This window comes from Bubalus bubalis, chromosome X (assembly GCF_019923935.1).
Source record: "Bubalus bubalis isolate 160015118507 breed Murrah chromosome X, NDDB_SH_1, whole genome shotgun sequence".
NCBI classification, from domain to species: Eukaryota; Metazoa; Chordata; class Mammalia; order Artiodactyla; family Bovidae; genus Bubalus; species Bubalus bubalis.
In genome coordinates this window covers 123,149,711-123,177,435 of record NC_059181.1, presented here as the reverse complement: position 1 = coordinate 123,177,435, position 27,725 = coordinate 123,149,711, and the positions used below count along the sequence as shown (strand labels likewise).

General features: G+C 36.1%; 1 protein-coding gene across 1 annotated transcript in view; it reads left to right on the top strand.

Moving 5' to 3' along the window:
• The window catches only part of KLHL4 (kelch like family member 4), a 125,578-nt gene extending 102,806 nt beyond the window's left edge, over window positions 1-22,772 (top strand). Inside the window, exons 10-11 of the mRNA XM_025276270.3 lie at window positions 19,916-20,087; window positions 21,286-22,772. Of these exons, the coding sequence (XP_025132055.3) occupies window positions 19,916-20,087; window positions 21,286-21,345 (232 nt within the window). The 3' untranslated portion in view covers window positions 21,346-22,772. The remainder of the gene's footprint in view (window positions 1-19,915; window positions 20,088-21,285) is intronic.
• Window positions 22,773-27,725: the final 4,953 nt, after the last annotated feature.

Here is a 27,725-nt window from a genome sequence, read left to right as displayed (position 1 = left end):
TAGCATTTATCTGAATTTCCTTTCCTTTTGAAAGCTGAAAAATATGACATTATATGTACATACCACATCATTTTCTTTATCCACTCATTCATCAATTTACAATTGGGGTTGCTTCACTTTTTGACTACTATGAAAAATGCTGCTAGAATATAGGTGTACAGATATCTGTTTGAACCTCTGCTTTCAATTATTTTGGGTATACATAGAAGTAGAGTTTCTTTATCATAAATTCTATTTTTAAATGTTTAAGGAACCTCCATACTGTTTTCCATTGAAGCTGTACTATTTTATATTCCCACCAGCAAAGCAAAAGGAATTCAATTACTGTACATCCTCACCAGCACTGATTTGTTTTTCATAGCTATCCCAATGGATTTGAAGTGGTATCTCTTTGTGTTTGTGATTTAGGTTTCTCTATTGGTTAGCTTTGTTGAGCATCTTAACGTGTGCTATTAGTCATTTGTACATCTTCTTTATAGAAATGTCTATTGCAGTTCTTTGCCCATTTTTATTTGGGTTGTTTGTCTTTTTGCTGTCAAGTTATAGGAGTTCCTTATATATTCTGTATATTAACCTCTAGTCAGATATGTGATTTGCACATCATTACTTTCATTCCATGGGTTGCTTTTGCACTCTGATAATAGCACCCTTTGATATGCAAATGTTTTTTAATATTGAATCCAATTTTTCTCCATAGTTTGTGCTTTTGGGGTCATATCCAAAAGATCTTTGCCAAATTCAATGTCATAAAACATTTCCCCTATGTTTTCTTATAAGAGTTCCATAGTTCTAGCTCTTATGTTCAGGCCTTTGATCCATTTGAGTTAATTTTTGTATATGGAGTAAGGTAAAAATACAACTTCATTATTTTACAGGTGGATATCCATTTTTCCTATGAATATTTGTTGAAAAGACTGTCCTTTCCTCATTGAATGGTCTTGGCCTCATTCACAAAAATTATTTTACAATGTATGTGAAGGTATATTTCTGGCTCTGTATTCTATATCGTTTGTAATTACATCTGTCACTGTGCCAGCACCAGACTCTTTATTATTGTAGCTTTCTAGTAAGTTTTGAAATCAAGAAGTATTAAACCTCAATATTTGTTCATCTTTTTTCAAAATTATTTTGGCTGCTCTGAATCCCCAAGATTCGATATAGGTTTATAATGGATATCTCTATTCCTGCAAAAAAAAGTTGTTGGGGTTTTCATAGACATTGCATAGATTCCGTAGATCACTTTGGTGATATTGACATCTTAATAATATTGTGTCTGCTAACCCAGGAACATGAGATATTTTTCTCCCTCATGGTATCTTCTTTAATTTCTTCTGTTCCAGTGTGTTTGAATTGTATTTCTCTATGTTGAATAGAAGTGGTGAAAATTCCTATTATTGTCTTGTTCTTGATCTCAGAGAGAAAGCCTTCAGTCTTTCCTCATTGAGTATGATAGATCTGGGTTTTCTATATCTGGCCTTTATTATGTTAAGTTGGTTTTATTCTGTTCCTACTTTGGTTACTGCTTTTATCATTAAAAGATGATTGAAAGTATTCTGTTACATACTTTTTGTGCATTAGGTGAGAGAATATGTGTTTTTTTTCTCTTCTTTCTGCCAGTGTAGTGTATTCAGTTCAGTTCAGTTTTGTCCAGTGGCTCAGTCGTGTCTGACTCTTTGTGACCCCATGGACTGAAGCACGCCAGGCTTCCCTGTCCATCACCAACTCCAGGAGCTTGCTCAAACTCAGGTCCATCGAGTTGGTGATGCCATCCAACCATCTCATCCTCTGTTGTTCCCTTGTCCTCCTGCCTTCAATCTTTCACAACATTAGGGTCTTTTGCAATGAGTCAGCTCTTCGCATCAGGTGGCCAAAGTATTGGAGTTTCAGCTTCAGCATCAGTCCTTCCAATAAATATTAAGGACTGCTTTCCTTTAGGATTGACTGGTTTGATCTCCTTGCAGTCCAAGGGACTCTCAAGAGTCTTCTCCAACACGACAGTTCAAAAGCCTCAGTTGTTCAGCTCTCAGCTTTTTTTATGGTCCAACTCTCATATCCATAGATGACTACTGGAAAAACCATAGCTTTAACTAGATGGAATTCTGTTGGCAAAGTAATGTCTCTGCCCTTTAATATGTTGTCTAGGTTTGTCATAGCTTTTCTTCCAAGGAGCAAGCATATTTTAATTTCATGGCTGCAGTCACCATCTGCAGTGATTTTGGAGCCCAAAAAAAAATAAAGTCTCTTGCTGTTTCCATTGTTTCACCATCTATTTGCCATGAAGTGATAGGGCCAGATGCCATGATCTTAATTTTTTGAATGTTGAGTTTTAAGCCAACATTTTCACTCTCCTCTTTCACTTTCATCAAGAAGCTCTTTAGTTCTTCAATTTCTGCCATAAGGGTAGTGTCAGCTGCCTATCTGAGGTTATTGATACTTCTCCAGGCAGTCTTGATTCCAGCTTGTGTTTCATCCAACCTGGCATTTTGCATAATGTACTCTGCATATAAGTTAAATAAGCAGGGTGACAATATACAGCCTTGATGTACTCCTTTCCCAATTTGGAACCAGGCCCTTGTTCCATGACCATTTCTAACTGCTGCTTCTTGATCTGCATACCAATTTCTCAGGAGGCAAGTAAGGTGGTCTGGTATTCCCATCTCTTGAAGAATTTTCCATGGTATGTTGTGATCTACACAGTCAAAGGCTTTGGTGTAGTCAATAAAGCAGAAATAGATGTTTTTCTGAAACTCTCTTGCTTTTTCTATGATCCAATGGATGTTGGCAATTTGATCTCTTGTTCTTCTGCCTTTTCCAAAACCAGCTTGAACATCTGGAAGTTCTTGGTTCATGTATAGTATATAGTGTATTACTTGGATTGATTTTTGTATGATAACCCATTGTTTCATTCCAGGAAGAAATCCCACTTTATTATGATATATAATCATATTAATAATCTGATGAATTCAATTTGCTAGTATTATGTTGAAAATTTTTGCATTCAGTATTTATTAGGAATATCGGTGTGTAGTTTTTTTTATAGTGTCTTTGTGTGGTTTTTGTTACTTCTTCAATATTTTGAAAGGTTTTGAGAATGATTAGTGTTAATTCTTCTCTAAATATATAAGAAAATTCACCAGTGAAGCCATCTGACCTTTGTCTTTTTTTTTTGTTGTGAGATTTTTCACTACAGTTGATCCTAAGGCAACATCAGTATGAACAGCACAAATCCACTTGTGTGGACTTTTGTTTTTTTTTTTTTCAATAAATATGTACTACAGTACTACTGGGCTCAATGAAGTACAGGCTGGAATCAAGATTGCTGGGAGAAGTATCAACAACCTCAGATATGCAGATGACATCATCCTTATGCCAGAAAGTGAAGAGGAACTAAAGAGCCTGTTAATGAAGGTGAAATAGGAATGTGAAAAATCTGGCTTAAAACTCAACATTCAAAAAACTAAGATCATGGCATCCGGTCCTACCAGTTTATGGCAAACAGATGGTCAAACAATGGAAACAGTGAGAGACTTTATTTTCTTGGACTCCAAAATCACTGCAGATGGTGACTGCAACTATGAAATTAAAAGATGCTTGCTCCTTGGTAGAAAAGTTATGACATGCCTCTTAAAAAGGCATATGACATGGCATATTAAAAAGCAGAGATATCACTTTGCCAACAAAGGTCTGTATAGTCAATGCTATGATTTTTCCAAAGGTCATGTATGGGTGTGAGTGTTGGGCCATATAGAAGGCTAAGCACTGAAGAACTGATGCTTTCAAACTGTTGTGCTGGAGAAGACTCTTGAGAGTCCCATGGACTGCAAGGAGAACAAACCAATTAATCCTAAAGGAAATCAGTCCTGAATATTCATTGGAAGGACTGATGATGAACCTGAAGTTCCAATGCTTTGGCCACCTGATGTGAAGCACCAACTCATTGGAAAAGACCCTGATGCTGGGAAAGATTGAAGGCAGGAGGAGAACGGGACAGCAGAGGAAAAGATTGTTGGATGGCATCACTGACTCAGTGGACATGACTTTGAGCAAGGTCCAGGAAATGGTGAAAGACTGCCAAGCCTTGCATACTGCATTCCATGGTATGGCAAAGTCAGACATGACTGAGCAACTGAAAAACAACTGTTCTATAGTAAATATATGCTACAATCTATAGTTGGTTGAATCCACTGATACAGAACCATGGATATGGAGGGATGACTGTAAAGTTTTACACAAACTTTCAACTGTACAGGGATCCTCTATCACTACACTGTTCAAGGATCAACTGTAATTTGTTAGGAAACCTTTGATTTCCTTACAATTATAGGTTTATAATGGTTTAATCTTGATGAGTTGTGAGTTTCTAGAAATGTGTCCATTTCATCAAGGTTAAACAAATTGTTAGTGAACAATTTTTCATAGTACTTTTATCATCTTCTCTTTTTCATAAAAGCAGTATTAATTTCCACTTCATTTGATTTTATATGTGTTTTGTCCTTTTCTCAAACTCAATCTACCTAAAGGTTTATCAATTTCGATATTTTGCAGAACCAACTCTTGGTTTCATTGTTTTGTTTTGTTTTTTTTTTTCTATTGTCTTTATATCTTTGTATTACTTATTTATGCTATAACCTCTATTATTTCCTACCTTATGCTAACTTTGGGTTTAGTTACTCTTCCTTTTCAAAGTGTAAAGTTAGGTTTTTTATTTGCAATTTTTTTTTCCTTTCATATGTAAACCTTTACAGTTATAGACTCCTATCATTGTTTTCTTTGCATTCCATAAGACACTTGTGAGTCATGTTTTCATTTTCACTTGCTTCAAGATATTTTCTAATTTCCCTTATAATGTATTCTTTGACTTGTTGTTTAAATGTGTATTCTTTCACTTCTATCTATGTGTGGACATATCACTTTTCCTTCTGTTGTTGATTTAGAGTTTCATTCCACTGTGAAAAGACTGCATATTTTCAGTCTTTTGAATTTATTAAGACTTGTTTTATGGCCTAAAATACGCTTTATCTTGGATAATGTTTCTTACTTGCTCATGAAAAATGTATCTTCTGAGTTTTAGAGGAGTAGGTCCAATTGGCCTATAATTGTTCATCTTTCATGTACTTACTGATCTTCTGTCTAGTTTATTCTATTCATTATTGTAAGCGGGGAATTGAATTCTACTAGTACTATAGAACCATATCTTCTTGATCTTCCCCACCTCCTCTTCCTTCCTTTCTTCTTCTTCTCTTTCTGTTTCCACTTCTTCTCCTAGAATGTGTGTATTAACTCACTTGATGTCATCTCAGAATGTCCTTAGACTTAGTTCACTTTTCTTCATTCTTTTTCCTCCTCAGACTTGATCATTTTCAAAAGACTTGTCTTCAAGGTCACTTATTCTTCCTTCTGCTTGCTCAAGACTCCAATTAAACCTTCTAGTAAGGTTTTAAATTCAGTCATTTCATCTTTCAGAGCCAGAATTTCTATTTTTTCTTCTTTATAAGGTATTTCCTCTGTTGACATTCTTATTTTGTTCATTTATCATTTTCCTGTTTCCTTTAGTTCTTTGCCTGTTTTTCTTTTTGCTTTTTGAGAATATATGACAGTTCTCTTAATATCTTTCTCTAGTAAGCAGATGCCTATATTTTTAACAAAAGTGGCTCTGGAGGTTTATTTTGTTCTTTTGAGTAATATTCATTTTCCTATGTATTTGTATGTTTTGGGATGTTTGTTGAAAACTGGATATTTTTAAATATCCTTGCCGATTGGCTCCATACATAGGAAGACTGTCACTAATTAATCACTAATTATGTTCTGTGCTTGAGATCAACCTAGCTTTAAGACTTGAGGTCTTCTCAGATCTTCACTAAATTCGTCTTTTTCCTGGGTGTGTGTGTGTCATTCTCTGTATACATGGCTGCTTTTAAATGCCTTACTTTTCTTTAAAAAAAAATGTTTATTTTAATTGGAGGATAATTACTTTACAATATTGTATTGGTTTTGCCATACATCTTTCTTTCTTTTTTTTTTTTTTAATTTTATTTTATTTTTAAACCTCAAACACTGTATTAGTTTTGCCAAACATCAAAACAAATCTGCCACAGGTATACATGTGCTCCCCATCCTGAACCTCCTCCCTCCTCCCTCCCCACACCATCCCTCTAGGTGGTCCCAGTGCACCAGCCCCAAGCATCCAGTATCGTGCATCAAACCTGGACTGGCAACTCATTTCATACATGATATTTTATATGTTTCAATGCCATTCTCCCAAATCTTCCCACCCTCTCCCTCTCCAACAGAGTCCATAAGACTGTTCTGTACATCAGTGTCTCTTTTGCTGTCTCGTACAGAGGGTTATTGTTACCATCTTTCTAAATTCCATATATATGCGTTAGTATACTGTATTGGTGTTTTTCTTTCTGGCTTACTTCCCTCTGTATAATAGGCTCCAGTTTCATCCACCTCATTAGAACTGATTCAAATGTGTTCTTTTTAATGGCTGAGTACTACTCCATTGTGTATATGTACCACAGCTTTCTTATCCATTCATCTGCTGATGGACTTCTAGGTTGCTTCCATGTCCTGGCTATTATAAACAGTGCTGCGATGAACATTGGGGTACACGTGTCTCTTTCCCTTCTGGTTTCCTCAGTGTGCATGCCCAGCAGTGGGATTGCTAGATCATAAGGCAGTTCTATTTCCAGTTTTTTAAGGAATCTCCGCACTGTTCTCCATAGTGGCTGTACTAGTTTGCATTCCCACCAACAGTGTAAGAGGGTTCCTTTTTCTCCACACCCTCTCCAGCATTTATTGCTTGTAGACTTTTGGATCGCAGCCATTCTGACTGGTGTGAAATGGTACCTCATAGTGGTTTTGATTTGCATTTCTCTGATAATGAGTGATGTTGAGCATCTTTTCATGTGTTTGTTAGCCATCTGCCATACATCTTTCTTAAGAGTCTTGGCCCTGCTGTCTTTCAGGGCCTTAGCTTTCTATTGGAACAATCAGCAGTTTTGTAGTATCAGTAATCTCTTTTCTAAGTTTTCAGTGCATCTGTAATCTCCCTGCAATTTTCACGAACTATGTGCACTACTTCTCATGGCTTTTCCTAGCCTGATATCTGAACTATGCCACATTAGACTGTCTGAGCTCTGAGCTAGGTAACACAGAAAATAACCTCTTTGGGAACAATTGAGATGGGTTAGATTGTAGATTATTAGCTTTGCTCTTCTTTCCCTGATTCAGGAAAAGGAACTGAAGGAGCTGGGGCTGAGCTACTGCTTTCTCCATTCCAAACCATGTCTTTCTAGGAGGGAGTGGGGTAACAGCAAGTAAGAATTTCACAAAATTGCCTACTTCTTTTTCTTAAATGAGCATGGAATTTATTTCTTTGGATCTTGACTGGTTTCCAAAACTGCTGCAAAGTTATCTGGGCCAGTTTCTGTTGGTTTATTCCATAACTTTTTGTGCTAGAATAAGATACTAGAACTTACTAGCCTACTGTCTTGCTGGTATTACTCCCTAGTTATGCAACATTGAAAACAAAATAAAAAAAAAAACACATGAAAATCACCTTGAGTTGGTTGTATATTTAAAAAGTAGAGCTGAACTTGTTCTTCCCTTTACATAAATGTCTAGAAGCACAATAATGAAATTATATGCAATTACAAATGGAAAGGACCTTGAAAATCTAGTATATTCCTGTCATCTTACAGAAGTGGAAGTTGAAATCCTCTATGGTTAACTGACAAATAGTGGCTAAAGGATTTTTTTTTTCATATAAGTGGAGTTTGTAAAAGATTGGAAACCTGTCATATTTGACTTTCCAATTTATTATAAAACCAGAAGTTCACTATAGTACACTCAGTACTATTGGTAGGATTAAATGTCAATATTTCCTGTTTTATTAATACAGAATTTCATTGTGTATACCAAATTCTAAGCATTTACTCAGCACTTGTGTATATATACTTGATGGGAATCATGTTTCACTTTTAGAAAGGCCAAAGGAATATGGTACATGCAAGACTTATTAAAGTTCACTGTAAGAAGTTGAGAAAATTATAGATTTTATTGGAGTTTTAAATTGCCTAGATAATTTATTGATGCTTTCTAGAGAACACCAAAAATTATGGAGAGCACACAATTCACAAAAGATTAGACTCACCTGTCTGTGAATGTGTATATACTCTCAACTCATATTTGTATTCAAAAAAAGTAAGTGTAATACCAGAAACTATAAAACTCAGAGGAAAACATACACAGAACACTCTTTGACATAAATCACAGCAAGATCCTCTATGACCCACCTCCTACAATAATGGAAATTAAAAACAAAAGTAAATAAATGGGACCTAATTAAACTTAAAAGCTTTTGCACAGCAAAGGAAACCATAAATGAGATGAAAATAGTCCTCAGAATGGGAGAAATTAATTGCAAATGTTCATATTATTCATGAGGTTCTCAAGGCAAGAATACCGAAGTGGTTTGCCATTCCCTTCTCCAATGGACCACATATGTCAGAATTCTCCACCATGACCTGTCTGTCTTGGGTGGCCCTATAGGGCATGGCTCATAGTTTCATTGAGTTAGACAAGGCTGTGGTCCATGTGATTAGATTGGTTATTTTACTGTGACTGTGGTTTTCATTCGGTCTGCCCTCTGATGGAGAAGGATAAAAGGCTTATGAAAGCTTCCTGATGGGAGAGACTAACTAGGGGGAAACTGAGTCTTATTCTGATGAGTGGGGCCACGCTCAGTAAATCTTTAATCCAATTATCTGTTGATGGGTGGGGCTGTGTTCCCTCCCTGTTGTTTGACTTGAGACCAAACTATGGTGGAGGTAATGGCGACCTTCTTCAAAAGGTCCCATACAGGTACTGCTGCACTTAGTGCCTGCAACCCTGCAGCAGGCCACTGCTGAACAGTATGAAAAGGCAAAAAGATACAATACTGAAAGATGAACTCCGCAGGAGGGTAGGTGGAGATCAGTGGAGAAATAACTTCAGAAAGAATGAAGATACGGAGAAAAGAAAAAAAAACACAGAGTTGTGGATGTGACTGGTGATGGCAGTAACGTCCGATGTTGTAAAGAGCAATACTGCATAGGAACACGGAATGTTAGGTCCATGAATCAAGCAAATTGGAAGTGGTCAAACAGGAGATGGCAAGAGTGAACATGGACATTTTAGGAATCAGCAAACTAAAATGGACGGGAATGTGTGAATTTAACTCAGATGACCATTATATCTACTACTGTGGGCAGGAATCCCTTAGAAGAAATGGAGTAGCCATCATGGTCAACAAAAGAGTCTAAAATACAGTACTTGGATGCAATCTCAAAAATGACAGAGCAATCTATGTTTATTTCCAAGACAAACCATACAGTATTACAGTAATCCAAGTCTATTCCCCGAGCAGTAATGCAGAAGTTAAATGATTCTCTAGAACTAACACCCCCAAAAGATGTCCTTTTCAATATAGGATGCTGGAATGCAAAAGTAGGTAGTCAAGAGACACCTGGAATAACAGACAAATTTGGCCTTGGAGTACAAAACAAAGCAGGTCAAAGGCTCATAGAGTTTTCCCAAAAGAATTCACTGGTCATAGCAAACACCCTCATCCAACAACATGAGAGAAGACTCTACACATGGACATCACCAGATGGTGAATACCAAAATCATATTGATTGTATTCTCTGCAGCCAAAGATGGAGAAGCTCTATACAGTCAGCAAAATCAAGACTGGGAGCTGACTGTGGCTCAAATCATGAACTGCTTTTTGCCAAATACAGACTTCAACTGACAAAAGTAGAGAAAACCACTAGACCTTTCAGGTGTGATCTAAATCAAATATTTACAGTGATACAGTGGGAGTGCCAAATAGATTCCCGGGATTAGATCTGATAGATACAGTGCCTGAAGAACTACGGATGGAGGTTCATGACATTGTACAGGAGACAGTGATAAAGATCATCCCCCCCAAAAAGAAATACAAAAAGGCGAAATGGTTGTTCAAGGAGGCCTTACAAATAGTTGAGAAAAGAAAAAATGTGAAATCAAAGGGAAAATGAAATATATACCCATTTGAATGGAGAGTTCCAAAGAATAGCAAGGAGAGAGAAGAAAGACTGCCTCAATGATCAGTGCAAAGAAATAGAGGAAAACAGTAGAATGGGAAAGACTAGAGAACTCTTCAAGAAAATTAGAGATACCAAGGGAAATTTTCATGCAAAGATGGGCACATCTGTTAGGTTTACTGGACCTAACAGAAGCAAAAGATATTAAGAAGATGTGGCAAGAATACACAGAAGAACTATATAAAAAAAATCTTCATGACCCAGATAACCACGATGGTATTATCACTCACCTAGAGCCAAGCATACTGGAGTCTGAAGTCAAGTGGGCCTTAGGAAGCATCACTATGAACAAAGCTAGTGGATGGACTTCCAGTTGAGCTATTTCAAATCTTAAAAGATGATGCTGTGAAAGTGCTACACTCAATACACCAGCAAATTTGGGAAACTCAGCAGTGGCCACAAGACTGGAAAATATCACTGTTCATTCCAATCCCAAAGAAAGGCAATGCCAAAGAATGTTCAAACTACTGCACAATTGCACTCATCTCACATGTGAGTAAAGTAAGGCTCAAAATTTGCCAAGCCACCCTTCAATAGTACATGAACCATGAACTTCAAGGTGTTCAAGCTTGTTTTAGAAAAGGCAGAGGAACCAGAGATGAAATTGCCAACATGTGCTGGATCATAGAGAGAGTTTCAGAAAAACATCTACTTCTGCTTTAATGACTATGTCAGAGCCTTTGACTGTGTGGATCACAAAAAACTTTGGAAAATTCTACAAGGGATGGGAATATAAGACTACCTGACCTGCCTCTTGAGAAATCTATATTCAGGTCAAGAAGTAATGATTAGAACTTGACATGTAACAATTGATGGGTTCCAAATCGGGAAAGGAGTACGTCAAGGCTGTATATTGTCACCGTGCTTATTTAACTTATATGCAGAGTACATCATGAGAAACGCTGGGCTGGATGAAGCACAAGCTGGAATCAAGATTGCATGGAGAAATATCAATAACCTCAGATATTCAGATAACACCACTCTTATGGCAGAAAGTGAAGAGAACTAAAGCGCCTCTTGATGAAAGTGAAAGAGGAGAGTGGAAAACTTGGCTTAAAACTCAACATTCAGAAGGCTAAGATCATGGCATCTGGTCCCATCATTTCATTGCAAATGATAGGGAAACAGTGGAAACAGTGACATACTTTATCTGGGGGGCTCCAATATCACTGCAGATGGTGACTGCAGTCATGAAATTAAAAGATGCTTGCTCCTTGGAAGAAAAGTTAAGGCCAACCTAGACAACGTATTAAAAAGCAGAGACATTACTTTGCCAACAAAAGTCTGTCTAGTCAAAGCTATGGTTTTCCCAGTAGTCATGTATGGATGTGAGAACTGGACTATAAAGAAAGCTGAGATCCAAAGAGTCGATGCTCTTGAACTGTGGTGTTGGGGAAGACTCTAGAGAGTCCCTTGGACTGCAAGAAGATCCAACAGTCAATCCTAAAGGAAATCAGTTCTGAATATTCATTAGAAGGGCTGATGCTCATGGTGAGACTCCAATACCTTGGACCCTGATGTAAAGAACTGACTCATTGGACAAGACCCTGATGCTGGGAAAGATTGAAAGTGGGAAAAAAAGGAGACGACAGAGGATATGATGGTTGGATGACATCACTGACTCAATGGACATGAGTTTGAATAATCTCCAGCAGTTGGTGATGGACAGGAAGCCTGGTGTTCATGGGTTCACAAAGTGTACCACATGACTGAACGGAATTGGAAATAAAGTAACTGACAAATGATTAATCTTCAAAATATGCAAGCACCTCATGGAGCTGAATATCATAAAAACAGAAAACCCAATCAAAAATTGGGCAGAAAACCTAAACAGGTATTTCTCCAAAGAAGACCTTCAAATGGATAACAAATATATGAAAAAAGTGCTCAAAATTGTTTATTATTAGAGAAATGCAAAACAGAACTATGATGTTTCATTTCACACTGGTCAGAATGGCCATCAGCAGAAATCTACCAACAATAAATTATGGAGAGAATGTGGAGAAAAGGGAATCCACTTGCACTATTTTGGGGAATGCAAATTGATACTGCCTCTATGGAGAAATGTATGGATATTTCTCTTAAAAAATAGGACTAAAACTACCATATGACCCAGAGAATCCCACTATTGGGCATATACCCTGAGGAAACCATAATTGAAAAGACACATGCACCCCCACTATTCATTGTAGCACTATTTACGATAGCCAGGACATGGAAGAAACCTATATGCCCATCAACAGATGAATAAATAAAGACGTGGTACATATATACAATGGCATATTACCCAAACATAAAAAGGGATGAATTTGAGTAAATTCTAGTCAGATATGTGAACCTAGAGTTGTTATACGAGTGAAGTAAGTTAGAAATAAAAAAACAAGTATTGTATATACATATATATATATATATATATATATATAATCTAGAAAAATGTTACGATGAAACTATTTGCAAGGCAGGAATAGAAACTCAGGTAGAGAACAGCCTTATGGACACAGTGGTATAAGGAGAGGGTGGGTTGAATTGAGAGAATAGCACTGAAATATATATACTCAGTTCAGTTCAGTCACTCAGAAGTGTCTGACTCTTTGCGACTCCATGAACTGCAGCACGCCAGGCCTCCCTGACCATCATCAACTCCTGGAACCTACTCAAACTCATGCCCATTGAGTTAGTGATGTCATCCAACCATCTCATCCTCTGTCGTCCCCTTCTCCTACCCTCAGTCTTTCCCAGCATCAGGGTCTTTTCAAATGAGTCAGTTCTTCGCATCAGGTAGCCAAAATATTGGAGTTTCATCTTCAACATCAGTCCTTCCAATGTACACCCAGAACTGATCTCCTGACTGGTTGGATATCCTTGCAGTCCAAGGGACTCTCAAAGGTTTTCTCCAACACCACTGTTCAAAAGCATCAGTTCTTCGGCGCTAAGCTTTCTTTAGACTCCAACAGTCACATCCATACATGACTACTTGAAAAACCATAGCCTTGACTAAACACACCTTTGTTGGCAAAGTAATGTCTCTGCTTTTGAATATGCTATCTAGGTTGGTCATAACTTTCCTTGCAAGAAGTAAGCATCTTTTAATTTCATGGCTGCAATCACCATCTGCAGTGATTTTGGAGCCAAAAATAAATAAATAAATTAAGTAAGCAAGCCACTGTTTCCACTGTTTCCTATCTATTTGTCATGAAGTGCTGGGACAAGTTGCCGTGATCTTAGCCTTCTGAATGTTGTGCTTTAAGCCAAATTTTTCACTCTCCTCTTTCACTTACATCAAGAGGTGCTTTAGTTCTGTTCACTTTCGGCCATAAGGGTGGTGTCATCTGCATATCTGAGCTTATTGATATTTCTCCATGCAATCTTGATTCCAGCTTGTGCTTTATCCAGCCCAGCATTTCTAATAATGTATCTTGCATATAAGTTAAATAAGCTTGGTGACAATATACAGCCTTGACGTACTCCTTTTCCTGTTTGGAACCAGTCTGTTGTTCCATGTCCAGTTCTAACTGTTGCTTCCTGACATGAATACAGGTTTTTCAAGAAGCAGGTCAGGTGGTCTGGTATTCCCATCTCTTTCAGAATTTTCTACAGTTTATTGTGATCCACACAGTCAAAGGATTTGGCATAGTCAATAAAGCAGAAATAAATGTTTTTCTGGAACTCTCTTGCTGTTTTAATGATCCAGCAGATGTTGGAAATTTGATGTCTGATTCCTCAGCCTTTTCTAAAACAAGCTTGAAAAAAAAATAAATAAAACAAGCTTGAACATCTGCAAATGCACAGTTCATGTATTATTGAAGCCTGGCTTGGAGAATTTTGAGGATTACTTTATTAGCATGTGAGATGAGTACAATTGTGCGGGAGTGTGAACATTCCTTGGCATTTCCTTTCTTAGGGATTGGAATGAAAACTGACCTTTTCCAGTCCTGTGGCCACTGCTGAGTTTTCCAAATTTGCTGACATATTGAGTGCAGCACTTTCACAGCATCATCTTTCAGGATTTGAATTAGCTCAACTGGAGTTCCATCACCTCCACTAGCTTTGTTCATAGTGGTGCTTCCTAAGGCCTAGTTGACTTCACATTCCAGGATGTTTGACTCTACATCAGGGATATCACCATCGTGGTTAACTGGGTCTTGAATATCTTTTTTGTACCGTTCTTCTATGTATTTTTGCCACCTCTTCTTAATATCTTATGCTTCTATCAGGCCCATACCATTTCTGTCCTTTATTGAGCCCATCTTTGCATGAAAAGTTCCCTTGGTCTCTCTAATTTTTTTGAAGAGATCTCTAGTCTTTCCCATTCTATTGCTTTCCCCTATTTCTTTACACTGATCACTGAGGAAGCCTTTCTTATCTCTCCTTGCTATTTTTTGCAACTCTGCATTCAAATGATTATATCTTTCCTTTTCTTCTTTGCTTTTGGCTTCTTTTCACAGCTATTTGTAAGGCCTCCTTCAGAGAGCCATTTTGCTTTTTTGCATTTCTTTTCCTTGGGGATGGTCTTGACCCCTGTCTCCTGTACAATGTCACGAACTTCTGTCCATAGTTCATCAGGCACTTTGTCTATCAGATCTAGTCTCTTAAATCTATTTCTCATTTCCACTGTATAATCTGTATACACTGTATAAGGGATTTGATTTAGGTCATACCTGAATGGCTTATTGGTTTTCTCCACTTTCTTCAATTTAATTCTGAATGTGGAAATAAGGAGTTCATCATCTGAGCCACAGTCCACTCCCAGTCTTGTTTTTGCTGCCTGTATAGAGCCTCTCCATCTTTGGCTGCAAAGAATATGATCAATCTGATTTTGGTGTTGGCCTTCTGGTGATGTCCATGTGTAGAGTCTTCTCTTGTGTTGTTGGAAGAAGATCTTTGCTATAACGAGTGTGTTCTCTTGGCAAAACTCTATTAGTCTTTGTCCTGCTTCATTCTGTTCTCCAAGGCCAAATTTGCCTGTTTTTCTATGTGTTTCTTGACTTCCTACTTTTGCGTCCCAATACCCTATAATGGGAGAAGGTGATGGCACCTCACTCCAGTACTCTTGCCTGGCAAATCCCATGGGTGTAGGAGCCTGATAGGCTGTAGTCCATGGGATTGCTGGGAGTCGGACACGACCGAGCGACTTCACTTTCACTTTTCACTTTCATGCATTGGAGAAGGAAATGGCAACCCACTCCAGTGTTCTTGCCTGGAGAATCCCAGGGACGGGGGAGCCCGGTGGGCTGCCGTCTATGGGGTCGCACAGAGTTGGACACGACTGAAGTGACTTAGCAGCAGCAGCAGCAGCACCCTATAATGAAAAGGACATCTTTTTTGGGTGTTAGTTCTCAAAGGTCTTGCGGGTCTTCATAGAACCATTCAACTTCAGCATCTTCAGTGTTACTGGTTGGGGCATAGACTTGGATTACTGTGATACTGAATGGTTTGCCTTGGAACAGAGATCATTCTTCGTTTTTGAGATTACCGTGTGTAAAATAGATAGATAATAGGAAGTTGCTATACAACACAGGAGGAGCTCAGCCTGGTGCTTTGTGACAACTTAGAAGATTGGGATGGGGTGGGAGGTCGGAGGGAATTTCAAGATGGAGGGGACATGTGGCTGATTCATTTTGATGTATGACAGAAGTCAAGTCAGTATTGTAAAGCAATTTTCCTTCAATTAAAAACAAATAAATTTTAAAGAAATAAAAATTTTAGTAAAGGTAAGTTTACTTCAGTGTAGCTTTCATTTTAAGGAAGAGTATCTAGGCATTGAATTTTATCCTTAAAGTTATAAAACTATGTATTTTTCTGTATCTAAGAATAAACATAGCTTCTTCTTTACATGACAGTTGATAATATGAAAGACTATGTCACCTCCTATATGATAGACAGTGTCAGTAATTATTATATTTGGGAAAACTTGGTTTAATCAAATGTACAAAGAAACCCATGTAAAAGTAATTATTCTTTCTCAAATTCCATTAATACTTAAGTTATATTGGAGTAGTAAATTCACAAGGAGAGGTCAAAGAGTGATACTGATATAATACATTCATATTGTTCTTTACAATAGTATGAAAAGTTGTATAGAAGGGTTTTATACAAAATAAGCAATACTATGCAAAATTATATCTAGTAAATAAAAAGTAATGAAGGTTTGTCACTACGAAAATCAAACCTGACTTCACAAAAATTTCATCTGAAATGAAAGTTAAATCATATATAATTGTATGATTATACAATTATATACAAGTACAAGTAATACTCCCAGCTCTTATAATAGCCATTTTCTCTTAATAAATTCAAATTAGTAAGAGATTTTCTTTCTGGAATACTAAAGTCTTATGTTTTTGTCTATTTCAATATTGGAGGCTTTTTGTTTTCACTTAGTGGTTTAGCTTGTGTTGCACTTACTTGGTTTCTTATATTTAAATGTATAGGATTATGAAATTAGCTTTAGTCTATAAAGCATACATTTCATAAGAAAAAAAATTTAGAATACATAAAAAAGTTTAATTAAATCACCTTCCTCTCTTTCATTATTATGCCAGCATTTTCCTGGCTTTACTTAGAATGCCTGTGATTGTGTAATTCTATGTTGAGACCTGAAAAAGAGAGTAATTTGTCTGCATTTTAGCACTGTAGAGTGTTCACCATGAAATTAGCCTTACAATAATATGAGGTGTCTAAACCAATTTCAATAGGCATTTACACATACAACTAGGAAAATATAAACTCATGGGATGAAGCTGATTATACAGTTCATAATTCAGGCTACAAAATTAAATAGTTACCAACATATCCTAATAACTAATTTTTATTTATTGATATAATTATATTTCCAAATATACCACTTTTAATTTAATTTTTAATGGGAAAAAAGCACTTCATGCATATCAAAAATTGTATAGTATACTAGTTAAAAGCACTAGATTTGGAGTCAGAAAAATCTGGGTGCAAATCCCAGATCTGTTATTTGCAAGTTATGGGACTTTGACCCAGTTACTTTACACCTCTAAACAGTTTGCTCATATGAAAAGTGGGAATAATCAACTTCATAGGGTATAGAATAATAAGTGTGTTGCCTGGAACATATTAAGTACTTAATGGTAGCTAGTTGCTGGTGTTATTTTGTTTGTATTATTTTATAATTAGTATTATTATTATTAGCATTATCCCCTTATTGACATTTTCTTTGTACAGATATTGAATAAATAATTAGTGCTAAAGTATAATTTTTGAAAAGTTATGCCTTTGATACAAATATGAGTAACATGTCAAATGTTTTGTGTAATTCATTAATTAATGTGGTAACTCATAAGGTATTAAAATTATTTCAAAAAACCTTTGAAGAAAATACATAAAAACAGTTAGGAAAATGCTGAAAATGCTGTAAAAATTGTTCATAGATGCAAGAGTAGTTAGTATCTTATAGAGAATAAAACAATACTTGGAAAGGTCATCATTTGGGGTTAGAAATTAATTCTATCTCTATCAAGCAAAATTTATTTTATTGTTATGTATAGGAATCACAAGAAAATTCAGTTTTCTACAACTTAATTTCTACACTTATAGAGTTGTAAAATAGTCTTGTCAGTAGAAAGTCAAAGATGCACACTCTATAGAATTAGATAATTCTCATTTCCATGTCCTAGACAACATTCCTGAAACTCTTTTTCTACTCAAACATCAAGAGCTTACCATAGGAGTCTCATCCAGTTAATTAAGATAATCATTTAAAGTTTTCTAAAACCATCACATAAACTTATGATGGCTGGGTCAGGGATTACTATTTCTATAACGTTGATGAGAAAATTGTGGCAAAGAAGTCAAGCAAATTATCTGTAATTACACCAAGTGGAGGAATAATTATATACTTATAACCAAAGTAAGGAGAAACCAAAAAGCAAAAGAGAAACAGAACGGGAGAAACAGGTGCTGTTTAATTTGAAGGTGATGTAGCAGTTAACTTTTTTTTTTTTTTTTAATAACTGCTCCTGTGTGTCCTTACAGATAATAACCAAGGTGGCAATTTTCTTTCTTCAAAAAATTCTACATTCTCCAAACCTCTCTTGTTAATCAAGCAGTGTCCAGATATTATTAACATTAACCAAATTTTTGAACACTTATTATCATGTATATGCAGAAAAAATCTTGGGCTCTGGATGCCAATCTATAAAAGAATCCTGTGAGCCCTGGTTCACCAGTCATACGTGTGTGTACTTGTATGAGTGTACTCTGTTAGCTGAATGCAGCATCAATTAATAATAGCAGTTGTGTTGAAGATTCAATTTAGCTAAAACACATAGCTGTGGATCTTCTGGTTGTGGGTTTCAGTATAACATCAAAATTTAAGGTGAAATCCTTCATGACATTCAACAATATGTGATGGATATTAAGGATATCTTAATTATTGTTGATTTCAGATATTATTGAAAATATTACTGGAAGTGAAGACCAAGTTCAAGTGAAAGCTGGGGTTTATAATTTAGATTATGATTAAACAAAGAAAAACAGAAATCAGATGAGTAATACAAATATAAGGAAATTAACAGGTGGTAATAAATGAAAATATCTTTTGTAAAATAAATGTTTTCATTGGAATTTACAAATAGGACAGTATAAGATCAGAGAGAATTTACACATATATCTGTATAAGTTTTTTTGTTCACTGTTTTTTAAAACTATTTAAAACATTTTTCTATAATAGAGAACCTTTTTTAAAATTTAGTTTAATTTGTTTATAATATTTTGGCTGTATTGGGTCTTCTTTGTTGAACACGAGCTAGTTGTGGAGATTGGGAGCTGCTCTTCATTGTGGTGCGCTGGCTTCTCGTTGCAGTAGTCTCTCTTGTCTGGAAGCACAGGCTCCAGGCTCGAGGGCTTCAGTAGTTGCAGCATGTGAATTTCAGTAGTTGTGGCTCCTGGGCCCTAGAGCTCAAGCTCCGTAGTTGTGTACCATGAGCTTGATTGCCCCATGGCATGTGAAATCTTCCCAGACTTGGAGATCAAACCTGTGTCCCCTACACTGGCAGGTGGATTCTTAACCACTGGGACCATGAGGGAAGTTCTGTTCTCTTCTTTTAGATTTTATTATTATGTATTTGGTTCAAATTTTAGTAAATAATTCCTGGAGAAGATTTTAATTAATACTGATTACTGAGTGCTCTGTCATTTTGCTTACAAAATATATTTGGAGATGAGGAATCAGCTTCAAATTAAAATGTAAATAAAAATACCAGGGTTCTGTGAAAATGAATAGAACTTTCATGGAAGAAAGAATAAGAATAAGAAAAATAATAAGACTGTGGTCACTGTAACCACAAAGAGTATTAAAACCATGGTAACCATAGTTTATTTAACAAAAAGGCAATTATATTCTGATTTACTTAAAATGTGAGCTCTCATAAACAAGATCAGGCATCACATGTATAACTTTGATAAAGAATAAGAGAAAAATGCGTTCCAACCATCATACTAAATAGCAAAGAGGGCATTTTTCACATAACGTTAAGATGCCAATGTGTGAAGTTTCCTCAGAAAATCAGAACTGATCAAAGAAATGCATGGCATTTTTTAAAGGAAATTCACTTTCACTATGCTTTGAGTGTCCTCTGGTGGCTAAAGAGAATTCTGTCATAGCCTTAATATTTATTACTCTGATTACATTTGCTATTTATAAGGTATTTTTAAATTTCTTTTTATTAGATAAGTATATATTTTATTAATTTATATTACTTTTAATTTTAACACTGTATAACTTTCTTTTCAATTGTCTGCCTGAACTTCTTAAGGTATGATCCAAAAAATGATTCATGGTCAACTGTAGCACCTCTGAGTGTTCCTCGAGATGCTGTTGCTGTATGTCCCCTTGGAGACAGACTCTATGTGGTTGGAGGATATGATGGACATACTTATTTGAACACTGTTGAATCGTATGATGCACAGAAAGATGAATGGAGAGAGGTACTCTTAATTTAAGTATCCAAATTGATATATTTCAGGTTTTAACTCAAAAATTAAAATATATATTTGGAATTCATCCCATTCTCTTCCACTCTAGGGCTGAATCAAATTACTTTAGTGAAATTTATTGCATGTGCTTTATTTAGCTATATAGAATTATTAATTGAGCTGTTTGATCATTAGTAGAATCCATCAGTATTTATATAAAGTGAGGACAAGACATTTTCTAAGCTTCATGGACTCATTCCTTTTATAGAAAAGTGAATCAGATTCAATAATTCAAGAGTTTTACTCTCTAACCAACTTTTTATGTATGTATTTTGACTTGAGAAGCAAGGAATAATATCTTTATCTACAAGTGTCTATCCCTTCTTATTGACTGGTGCCCAGAAGAAAAATCTTTCAGTCTCCTCCTTATAGAGATTCTACAAATTGCAACACTCTTAAGTACTAATTAGTTATTCAGGGATTTGGTGCATGGTAAAAGACTGGAATTAAACCCTATAAAGAGTTCTGGGTATCAACAGAAGAAATTCTAAGGAAAATATTAATATAAGAAGTGGCACAGAAAGAACATGGGTTTCTATCTCTTTACTCCAACAATATGATTCATTATGACCCTCAGAAATACTCAAGTTCTGCCATATAGTTAGCTCTTAAATTTACAATGATTAAGACCAGCTTAGTAATGGAAATAAATATTTAGCAAACAAGGATATTGGTCAAATATGATAAAAAAAAGTTTTTCTAACCTTGTGTAAATTATTTTTTGGAAAATTATAGACAAGTAGTTAAGAGATGTAGATTCTATTCCGGGTATTTCACTGTTTCATTGTGTGACCTTGCAAAGGGTGAAAGAGAACAACTAGATAAACAGATTATAACTACTATATCCCTAATTATTTTCATTCATTTTCTTGCTTACCCCTAACAAAAACATTGAAGGATAAGTATTATTAGTTTCAATTTTTTAAGTGAGAAATTACAAAAGTGGTGAAACTTAACCAAGATCAGCTGTCCTTCAAACTCAGATCTACTGCATCTTAAAGACTATGCTGTGCTGCATTTTCCATTATCTTTATACAAGATGAAGGCTGGGCCAGAATAGCTGAGGATTTTTTTCAGCTCCAATATATTATGCCAAAGACAAAGTTCATTCAAACAGCATTTCTTTCTTTATTTTTGTTTTCTGCATTAGGAAGTTCCTGTTAACATTGGAAGAGCTGGTACATGTGTTGTGGTGCTGAAGCTACCATAAACTATCTTTATCAAAGGGGAGGAAACCGCATAATTTCAAGAAATGAAGTAGGAAGAGAAGAGGAAGAAGAAACATGTCCTTTCCTTCGATTAGTAATCAACATGAAAATTCTTATAACCATACATTTTAATGTATGGTTATAAATACTCTCATTTGTGAAGCCAAAGTAAGTTTTTGAACATAAATTACATATGGGTGTTTAGTGTATATGTTGTTACAGTTAATATAAATGAAAAGCCAGTAGTCTAGGTTTAGCCTTATTATTTTAAAATGTTAAAAATGCTTCAGGGAAATTGATAGTGACCAAAGTATTAAAGATTATAAAAGTATGGGTAATTTTAAGTTAAGAGTCTGATAAGTTAAGAATATTGTCTATTTCCAAAAAAAAAAAAAAAAAAAAGGCATCCTATCATTTGGAACATAACTAATATAAAAGATGTAAAGCTTAAATTATAACATTTGATTTTTAGTAAAACATCATCCTCATATTCAAATAGTATCCCAAATAGCTAAATAGTACCTCACATTTACCAAGAGGTAAAAAATAGGTTAAAAAAAAAAGCTCAGACATGATTTGTTATGCTGATCACAGCATGTTAAAATTTTCACAGACATTCTTTTTACAGTACCATCTTTAAAAGCACACATACAGATTTGGTAATTCCTTAACATGTTTTCATGTTAGATTTCTTACCAGTAAAATATTATTGTAATTTCATATACACAATCTATACAATATAGTGGTGACTATCTATCATAATGATACAAACTTCGACCTTAGCTTTTGAGTGTCAGGGCCTCACTTATATACACATTAATATTAGCCTTAAATATTTCTGCAAACTCTTGTAACACCTGTCATTGTAAACAAGTTTTCAAAATCAAAGCAATTTTTAAACAGTAGTAAAATTGAGATGTTCCGCAATATTAACACATGGAAACAACAAAATATTCAACATCCGTGGTTAATTCTATATCTTTTAAGTACAAGTACATGCTTTTATGTTAATTTTGTATTTATCCAGTAAAGAATGTTAAGGATATATGTACTCAAAAAGTATTTAAATTAAAAAACAACAAAAAACCTAACTGGGTAGTATTTTACTTTTAAATTCTTACTTCCATGTTCAATTATAAAAAATATTTAAGAAAATGTTAAAAAAAAAAAAAACACCTTCTTTATGACAGTAACTTTTCAAGTAAATTACAATTTTAGAATTTCTGCAATATGTTCTTTTAAATGAACTTTGTACTGTAGTATGTGAAACCAACAAATAAAATTCAGAGATGCTTATAAAATGTACCACCTTTTAAGTTTTTTAAAATATAAATTTATTTATTTTAATTGGAGGTTAATTACTTTACAATATTGTATTGGTTTTGCCATACATCAACATGAATCTGCCACAGGTATACCCGTGTTCCCCATCCCGAACCCCCCTCCCTCCTTCCTCCCCATACCATCCCTCTGGGTCATCCCAGTGCACCGGCCCCAAGCAACCAGTATCATGCATCAAACTTGGACTGGCGATTCGTTTCATATATGATATTATACATGTTTCAATTCCATTCTCCCAAATCATCCCACCCTCTCCCTCTCCAACAGAGTCCAAAAGACTGTTCTATACATCTGTGTCTCTTTTGCTGTCTCACATACAGGGTTATCGTTACCATCTTTCTAAGTTCCATATATATGCGTTAGTATACTGTATTGGTGTTTTTCTTTCTGGCTTACTTCCCTCTGTATAATAGGCTCCAGTTTCATCCACCTCGTTAGAACAACATAAATGTATGAAGATATTTGCACTTTGACAAACTGAATTTAAATAAAATCTATTTCCTCTGGTTATAAAGAGTGTGGCTTTAAATTATGTCAAATGCACCTTTAATTGGCCTTTTAATATTTAAAGTTCCAATAGCTAAAATATTTAAATATGAAAATAAAATTTTCCTGTTTTGTTTCTTATTCCTGCCATTCAGTGTCTTTAATTCTAAATAAAGAGCTATAAACATCTTGAGTTCTAAGGGTAGAGATGGAAGCAGAGATGCTATAAAACACACACACACATACACACACCACAGAGTTCTGTTGGATTTTAAATTCATACCTTATCTAAATCAATGCAGAGGTAGAGTTACTTTTATCTGCAGAGCAAAGTTTAACCTGTCAAGTTAAATTGGAATATGAGCCAGAGGGAAAAAAAAAAAAAAAAAAAAAGATCAAAGGACCTATCATAGCCAGTGGTGATGCTCCACTTCTGGGACTATATTCAAAGGAAATGAAAACACTAACTAGAAAAGATATCTGCATCCTCATGTTCAGAGCAGCATTAATTACAATGGCCAAGATATGGAAACAACCTAAGTGTCCACTGATGGATGAATGGATAAAGACACTGGGGTCTGTCTACCTACCCCATTGGAACATTATTTTGCCATAACAATGAGGAAATCCTACCATTTCAATAACATGGATAAACCTAGAAAGCATTATGCTGAGTGAAATAAGTCAGAGAAAAAACAAATATTACTTTATGATCTCACGTGTGGAGTCTAAGAAGACAAAAAAGCCAAACTCATAGAAAAATATATCAGACATGTGGTTACTAAAGGCAGAGGGTGGATGAAAGAGGAATTGGAGGAAGGTGGTCAAAAAGTACAATTTTCCAGTTAAGATGTGTTTGTGTGTTAGATACTCAGTTGTGTCCAACTCTTTGTTTCCCTGTGGAATGTAGCTTGCCAAGCTCCTCTGTACATGGAATTCTCCAAGTAAGAACACTGGAGTGGGTACCCATTCCCTTCTTCAGGGGATTTTCCCAACCCAGAAATTGAGCTTGCATCTCCTGCATTGCAGGCGAATTCTTCATGAGCTACCAGGGAAATCCCAGTTATAATATAAATAAGTACTAAGACTATAATGTACAATGCAATGATTATAGTTGACACTTTTTAATGTAATACATAGGAAAGTTTTTAAGAAGTTAAGTCCTGTGTTCTCACACAAGGAAAAACATTTTTTTTTTGTTTTTCTTCTTTATTTTCTCTTTATTATATTTATTTGAAATGATGGATGTTAGCTGAGCCATTGCAATAATCATTTCACAATATATATTAATTAAGTCATCATGCAGTATGCCTTAAACTTATACAGTGATGTATTCATTATGTATCAATAAGACTAGAAAAAATATTGTGCTTGGGCCTCTATGGCTTAGTTGGGTTGCTAAAATGTGAGCAGATCTGAGCAGTCAGAATGGAGAGCTGCAGAGGCTCAGAGTACTAAGGCGCAAATTCACCTGCTTCAGTCAAATCTAGTTGGAGAAGGGAGTCACAGGGGCAGCCTCTTGCTACCATGACATGATGGAAATGACCTATCAGTCTGGCTTAAGGTAACACAGATAAGAAAGGGAATTACTAATTTATAAACCCTTTCAGGAAGTGTAAGCACTGATACATTTAGACATTATACTCATATTGGAAAGAAAATATTGATTTTTCTTTAATCACTATAACCTTACTCTCAGGTTACCACACTGCAGCTCTCAGCCTATATTATGATGACTCTCCAGACAGCTACTTTCTCATTATTTCTACGAGGAATGCATGAACTTCTAAATATCTTCTATATTGCACTGGAGCTGAAGGAGACTCTAGGGCACTAAACTCAGGTCTTCTCTCTGCCTAACTATGTTATCCATCAACTTGATTCAGATTTGGTTGCTGGTACAATTTAACATCCAGGGAACACTGAAAAGAAGTCTCTCCCATAGTCTCAAATGGAGTAGAGAACTAAAACTCTAATTTCAGATATTCTCTTAAACTCTCTAACAAGTTTCTCACCCCAAGATCTTATTTTGAGAAAAGAAAAAAAGACTATAAAACATACATTTCTTCAGCTGTCATCTTTGTCTTACCACAGGTACCTGAAGTAAGTTAGCTGAAGAAGAGGGACAGATTTTTCAGTTACTTTTGCATTCCTGTTATAATCCTAATCTGCTCCCTTTACAGACACACACACACACATTGCATATGCAAACAATGGGAGAAATGAGTATATCTAGCAAAATACTGGAATCTCACACATGATAAATGTTAAAAGGTAAAACACATTAATAGCCTTCAAAAATAATACTCCAGTGTCACAAATATTTATAAAGGATCTACTGTGTCTTAGGCCCTAGTAATATACATATTAATTAGGACTAAGTAAATGGCAGCCCACTTCAGTATTCTTGCCTGGAAAATCCCATGGACCGCAGAGCCTGGTAGGTTACAGTCGATGGGGTCGCAAAGAGTCAGACACGATGGAGTGACTTCACTTTCACTTTCTATGAAATCTATACCAAATCCAGGTCCATATAATTTATATTATATTCTAAGTAATGGACAATCAGTATTTGATGGTCTTTCCGCTACAAAGGCAACTGAAATTTCCAAATTCACATATCATCTAAGGTCATGGAGATCCTCATGCAAACAGCCTGATTCCACAAGGTATATTCAGTATCTATCTGAGTGGTTAAATAATCCTATCTGGATCATAATTAACTAGACCTTGCCAGAATACGTACAGGCTCTGGCCCTTGGAGAACAACTAGTCTTACTGAAGAACAGGCCTGAAAACACATAATCAGAAGATTTTGAGAAAATGATGTAAATAAAATGGTGGCATAGGAATATCTGCTACGTCCAAGGAGTGGTGGCTACATGGGCGCAGGAAGGCCTAGAGGAGCTATCCGACTTTGAAGGTCAGGAAGGGTGACAGTGAGGAGATACCCCTCGTCCAAGGTAAGGAGCAGTGGCTGTGTTTTGCTGGAGCAGCTGTGAAGAGATACCCCACACCCAAGGTAAGAGAAACCCAAGTAAGACGGTAGTTGTTGCAAGAGGGCATCAGAGGGTAGACACACTGAAACCATACTCACAGAAAACTAGTCAATCTAATCACACTAGGACCACAGGCTTGTCTAACTCAATGAAACTAAGCCATGCCCATGGGGCAACTCAAGATGGGCGGGTCATGGTGAAGAAATCTGACAGAATGTGGTCCACTGGAGAAGGGAATGGCAAACCACTTCAGTATTCTTGCCTTGAGAACCCCATGAACAGTATGAAAAGGCAAAATGATAGGATACTGAAAGAGGAACTCCCCAGGTCAGTAGGTGCCCAATATGCTACTGGAGATCAGTGGAGAAATGACTCCAGAAAGAATGAAGGGTTGGAGCCAAAGCAAAAACAGTACCCAGCTGTGGATGTGACTGGTGACAGAAGCAAGGTCCGATGCTGTAAAGAGCAATATTGCATAGGAAACTGGAATGTCAGGTCCATGAATCAAGGCAAATTGGAAGTGGTCAAACAAGAGATGGCAAGAGTGAACGTCGACATTCTAGGAATCAGCAAACTCAAATGGACTGGAATGGGTGAATTTAACTCAGATGACCAATATATCTACTACTGTGGGCAGGAATCCCTCAGAAGAAATGGAGTAGCCATCATGGTCAACAAAAGAGTCCAAAATGCAGTACTTGGATGCAATCTCAAAAAGGACAGAATGATCTCTGTTCGTTTCCAAGGCAAACCATTCAATATCACAGTAATCCAAGTCTATGCCCCAACCAGTAACGCTGAAGAAGCTGAAGTTGAACTATGAAGACCTACAAGACCTTTTAGAACTAACACCCCAAAAAGATGTCTTTTTCATTATAGGGGACTGGAATGCAAAAGTAGGTAGTCAAGAAACACCTGGAGTAACAGGCAAATTTGGCCTTGGAATACGGAATGAAGCAGGGCAAAGACTAACAGAGTTTTGCCAAGAGAATGCACTGGTCATAGCAAACACCCTCTTCCAACAACACAAGAGAAGACTCTACACATGGACATCACCACATGGTCAACACCAAAATCAGATTTATTATATTCTTTACAGTCAAAGATGGAGAAGCTCTATACAGTCAACAACAACAACAACAAAAAAAGACCAGGAGCTGACTGTGGCTCAGATCATAAACTCCTTATTGCCAAATTCAGACTGAAATTGAATTAGGGAAAACCACTAGACCATTCAGGTATGGCCATAATTAAATCCCTTATGATTATACAGTGGAAGTGAGAAGTAGATTTAAGGGCCTAGATCTGATAGATAGAGTGCCTGATGAACTATGGAATGAGGTTCGTGACATTGTACAGGAGACAGGGATCAAGACCATCCCCATGGAAAAGAAATGCAAAAAAGCAAAATGGCTGTCTGGGGAGGCCTTACAAATCGCTGTGAAAAGAAGAGAGGCGAAAAGCAAAGGAGAAAAGGGAAGATAAAGCATCTGAATGCAGAGTTCCAAAGAATAGCTAGAAGAGATAAGAAAGCCTTCCTCAGCAATCAATGCGAA